The sequence below is a fragment of the Neolamprologus brichardi genome, chromosome 1 (genome assembly GCF_056152115.1).
Source record: "Neolamprologus brichardi isolate AB-2024 chromosome 1, ASM5615211v1, whole genome shotgun sequence".
NCBI classification, from domain to species: domain Eukaryota; kingdom Metazoa; phylum Chordata; class Actinopteri; order Cichliformes; family Cichlidae; genus Neolamprologus; species Neolamprologus brichardi.
In genome coordinates, this window is record NC_142104.1 from 18,526,088 (window position 1) to 18,531,095 (window position 5,008).

At 37.3% G+C, this 5,008-nt stretch overlaps 1 protein-coding gene across 2 annotated transcripts in view; it reads right to left on the minus strand.

The window, feature by feature from the left end:
• The window catches only part of adam10a (ADAM metallopeptidase domain 10a), a 28,084-nt gene extending 25,789 nt beyond the window's left edge, over positions 1 to 2,295 (minus strand). Inside the window, exon 1 of one of the 2 annotated variants that reach the window (XM_006780093.3) lies at positions 1,956 to 2,295. In XM_006780093.3, coding sequence (XP_006780156.2) covers positions 1,956 to 2,007 — 52 coding nt within the window. In that variant the 5' untranslated portion in view covers positions 2,008 to 2,295. Of the gene's footprint in view, positions 1 to 1,451; positions 1,566 to 1,955 lie in introns of those variants that run through there. The other variant, XM_035904365.2, reaches the window with a different exon arrangement.
• Positions 2,296 to 5,008: the final 2,713 nt, after the last annotated feature.

The window sequence follows — 5,008 nt, forward strand, 5'->3', positions numbered from 1 at the left end:
ATGAAACACAGACTTCCTCGAAAATGTCTGGGCATGTAAACAGAGTAAGATTGGTTGGTTGCGTGTCACGCCATCATTACTAACAAGATATCAAATTGCAAACTCAATTGCAATGGCCCCTCTTACATCAAACATATCTTTCAGAGGTACATGTGGAATGACATAAAGTGCCATTTGTTTGAAGCTTTGTGGAAAAACATGTTTCAAAAACAACTCTGAGCTTGTATAATAAATCAGTCATGCTGTACATCTGAAAACTCTGGAATGCAATCTTTTAGCTTATGTTAAACTGATAAAATAAATTAATTAATAAAATTTAAAAAACACAAAGTGCAACGTTTTGATCAGGACATTTCTGGCCCCACCTTCCCGATCCCTTTCCAGAATATAAATAGTGTTTTTCTCATGTTGGTGTTCACATCAGTGGCCACACTGAAAGCTCAAAATACATTTCTGTTCAGGCAAAAAAAAAAAAAAGAAAAAAAAAGGTAAAGTTGTGAGATGGAAGCAGGGGGAAAAAAACATAGTCACTCAAGTCACAATTTCACTTGCGCTACTGCAAAAAAACAAAACAAACAAACAAACAAAAAAACGCCAGTACAGATGTTTTATGCAAATACGTTGATGCACTTTGTACTTAATCTTGACATGTCAAATGAAAGTTTTAAAGACATAAAGAAGATTCATGTGTAATCACAATGAAACAAATCTGAAATAAGCCAAGAAACTGAATTATTTATAATGACAGATTAAGCAATTTTTCAAACACAGCAGCAATATTTTGCCACAGGATATTAGAACTTTTTATGAAGGTTTGACAGATGTTAAAAAGTGAAAATTGAATAATAATGTACCAGCTATCTTGCCAGATTATACAATTATATGAAAGTAGCACAGCAGCTCATTACCAACACAAGGCAGAAATCAATTTCTATTTGGTTTTCCTGTCCTGATTCTTCATGACACCCCCCAGCTCTCAATAAATCTGTCACTGCCCTCACAGATAATAAGTGAAAACTTCACAGGTGTAGTATCTGCAGTTAATCACATGCACACATTTTATACTGTAAGCTTAAGCTCGGCTGTCTTGATGTTTTGTGAAGCAGGTGGTGTAACTGTACTAAATCTGGAAATAATCCCTTAGCGATGATTTTATTTTAATCATTTACACACAAATTATATCTATTTTAATATCACCAGTTACACAAAACCACAGTTTTGCTCTGTTTGTCTTACAAATGTTAATGCCTAAAGTACAATTAAAGTACCAATCTGACATACTGTAGAAAATATGTTATTAAGAAGGGCCTGGACAAAGTTTCGTAAGGTGGTTAAGTTATATTAAAACTTATAATATATCTACACCCAGGTAGTTACTCATCCATGGTAAGAACGGGATATATATCATCTCTTTTCGACCAAATGCTTGAGTCAGCAGTAGAAAAAAGTACCGTATTTTGCTTCAGGTGCCTTTCTGACGGATGCAACTGCTTGTCACGCAGCTTCATACCTAACCTGCTTTTCACAGACTGTCCGATAAAACGAAAGTTTTTTGTTAAATTAGTCTCAAATTATTCTAGTGACACTGAATATCCATGGTAACAAACATATTCGGCTGTAAAACTCTTGTTTATAGACGTTAACGGTGTAAAGATTTCCCACTAAGCAAGTGACGGAAAGACAAGCCCCCCCTCCTCTACTACAGGAGTACTTAACCTGTATCAGCCAAACATAATTTATTAACCAGCTAACCAGTTAATACAGGTTGACTACACACTATAAACAACAAAAAACACAAACAAAAAACACACACAAGTTAACCGCAGTCTCCACAACATTAGCCAGCCAGCTAGCTAGCAAGTTAAACTGTCGACAGTACAACTACACGATCCGATTAGCGCTAGCTCTACTGGCGAGCTCTAAAGACTTTCTCTGTTAGTCAACGGCAAACTTACCTGCAATATCGTGTAGGCAGCAAAACAGAAGAATTAGTTTGACAAATTCCATAGTGAAATGCCCTGTAGTCCCGCTTAACCAGCGAAGCTACACAGCGATACCCCTGACAGTTGCTTGTTTCGATTTCTGCCACACTTAAAGACAGAGTCGCCCTTCCTAGTTAGCTGTGACTCCCATCGCAAACACCGGCAGTTCTACCTCTCCAACAGCGCTACACACTGTCATAAACAGAGAGAGACAGACAGGCAGGCACTACTCCCTTCCGGTGTATGGGGCCAAAAGATATGGACACACCCGCTGTTCTGCGTTTCTATAGTATTGCGATCGTAGGTTGAAAGATATGTGAAAACAACTGCAAAACACTACTGAGCTTTACACAACGCCACCAAAATGTGTCTGCTCCTGTGCTGAAAACACGCACTAATCTGCTGTTTACTGCTTGCACACATTATTTCCGGGTTTAAAAACTAAAGATATAACTTTGTGATAGTGAAGTTATACATTTCCTGTTTCTCTGTCTATGTAGACTGCGCTGTACATGCAAGGCACAGACTGCTCTCTGAGAGCGAGGATTCGCAACAAACCGGTCTGTAACATCAGCATAAAGAGAACTCGGGAAAGAAAGGATTAGTCATTCGTTTTTAATTATTTTTTTTAAAGAATGAAGTTGAAACGTACTAATGAATCTCGAAGTACTATTTCAAGATTAAGTAGATACAAACTAAAAGAAAAAAGTTACAAAAATACAATTTGAAGAAAAAAATGAAATAATATTTTGACAGTATACATATTTATTTGTTTATTGCTTTGTGCAACCGCATGGTAACCGTGTAAAATAGACTTGCATCTGTAATTGGACCAGCAGGTAAGTATAAGGGTATATAAATTACAGAGAAACACTGGCTTTCTATACCTGTACCACCTCAGCCAGAAGGATTATTCTAGCTGCAGTGTATACAATTTATTGTACCCCGCAAAAGTCTGCAGTGTTCTTTGGGTGATGAAACCTATTTGTTATGTTCTGATTCACTAATGTTGAAATCCAGGCTCTGGGGAGACCAATCTATGACTGGCAATGTGTCTTTTCTATCCAGTTGTATTTTTATTGCATTGACAGTGTGTTTGGGGTCGTTGTCATGCTGAAAAATTAAGCCATTGCCAATAAAAATGCTTTGGTACTTTTCTGTGTTTATGATTTCATCAGTTTTGATTCTCAACAGCAGTGGCTGAAATACAGTCTCAAACCACTGCAGGCATCTCACTGTTGCACCTCTCTCCTGAGCTGCTCTAATTATGACTTGAACCCAAAATGTCTCATTTGGATTCCTCACTCCATCGGGCCTGTTGCAATTGATTTTCAGCTCAGTTCTTGTGTAATCTAGCATACCTCAGCCTTTTCTCCTTGTTTCCCTTTCATGAGAATTGCTTCTTGAAAGGCGCCCTTCCGCTGAGATAATTTCTGATGAGGCTTCAGTGAACAGCATCAGTGATCAGCTGAAGAGACAGATGTATTTCCAATGCTGAAGGGACACAAGTGTCTTGCATTAGAGAATGGTGAGGCTTGGAATACTATAAGAGAGATTACGCATATAGCAGGATCTAAAAACAAGTGAAAACAATACACAATATTGTTTGTGGGCATGTAACAACAACAACAAAGAAATCAATGCAAATAAAGAATTAGAACTGAAAATGAAAATCTGTAAATTACTGAGACAGGAGAGAGATGGACTTCCAAGTTTGTTTGTTTTTTTGCAGACTAGAAAATTATGGGTAGCCACATCACTCAAAATGACAAAACAAGCATGCAATGTTAAGAAGTTCCCCTTTTTATATTAACCTGTAGATGAACTTGTCAAACTTATAATAATGGCCACGTAAAACGACCTTTTTCCTTAGCTGCCCACTTCTACAATCGTTTTCATGTAGCTCCACTGTGATATTGAGAGCCAAATCAAATATAACACTTTATTAAGAATTTTTTGTATATTTCCCTTTTGCAGCTTTTTCTGGGTTTTGCCATTATATGACGTTACTAAATACTATCTGTGGCAGACATTTGTGCCAGTAAAATCTGTGCTGAAACACTAAATTGCGTTTCTTGTGCTAGATTGAGTATTTTCTCCCACCCAGTGTCTATAAAACGTTACTACATGTGGGATCTATAACTGTTAGATGTGGCTTTTGTTGCACAGCCAGAGCTCTATCTCAAGAATTTCCAGTGTGGGAAAATTTAATCTACTCAAAGATTACTCCGTTTTTGCGCTTTTTAAAATTTATTTATGTATGTATGTATTTATTTTTATTTATCTTTTTGTATTAAAAAATAGACAAGGATTTAAAAAGTAGACACAAAAGTATACACTAAACTGTCAAACAACAAATTAATAAAATACATCCAATAAAAAGTATACTTTGTTGTGAATTTTTAAAACTCACAGACAGTGACAACCTCGCGATAACCAGAGTTGGACCTGGGAGGTCCAGCTACGCGAGATCACGCAATACAAATGCGCGTGCACTGGGACGCAAAGCGGTCACGGCTACGCCAGGCTCTTATCAATTTATGATTACTCGTAAAAGTAACCACCTGAACATTTTAGCGCTTTGAAAGGCAGCCCCGACTATTAAGTTATTCTACATGTGATTCAGCTGATGCAAATACTTCTAAATGTTTTTTTTATTTTTATTTATTTATTAAATAAACGCAAAGCTCTCACTTTCAGCTTGCCTGTCACAGGCAAGCTGAAAGTGAGAGCTTTGCGTTAGTTTCAAACTGGGAAATATTCTACATTTTATATATATATTTATCTTTAAGTAAATGACAGATAAATGTTAAGGCGTGAAATGTAAGCTTGTCACCACAGTGTAAAATGGTGTGCAGACACGTAGATTAAGTAACACGTCGAGTGGGTCACGCGGTTTAATGTGAGTGATAAGCTTTAGAGTTTACAGAATACGAGGTGACACAAACGCACCACTGCCTGGCTGTTGGTTGTCTGCCGCCCCCCTCGTTCGGCCTGAAAGCAATTCACTCTGATGACGTCACTCG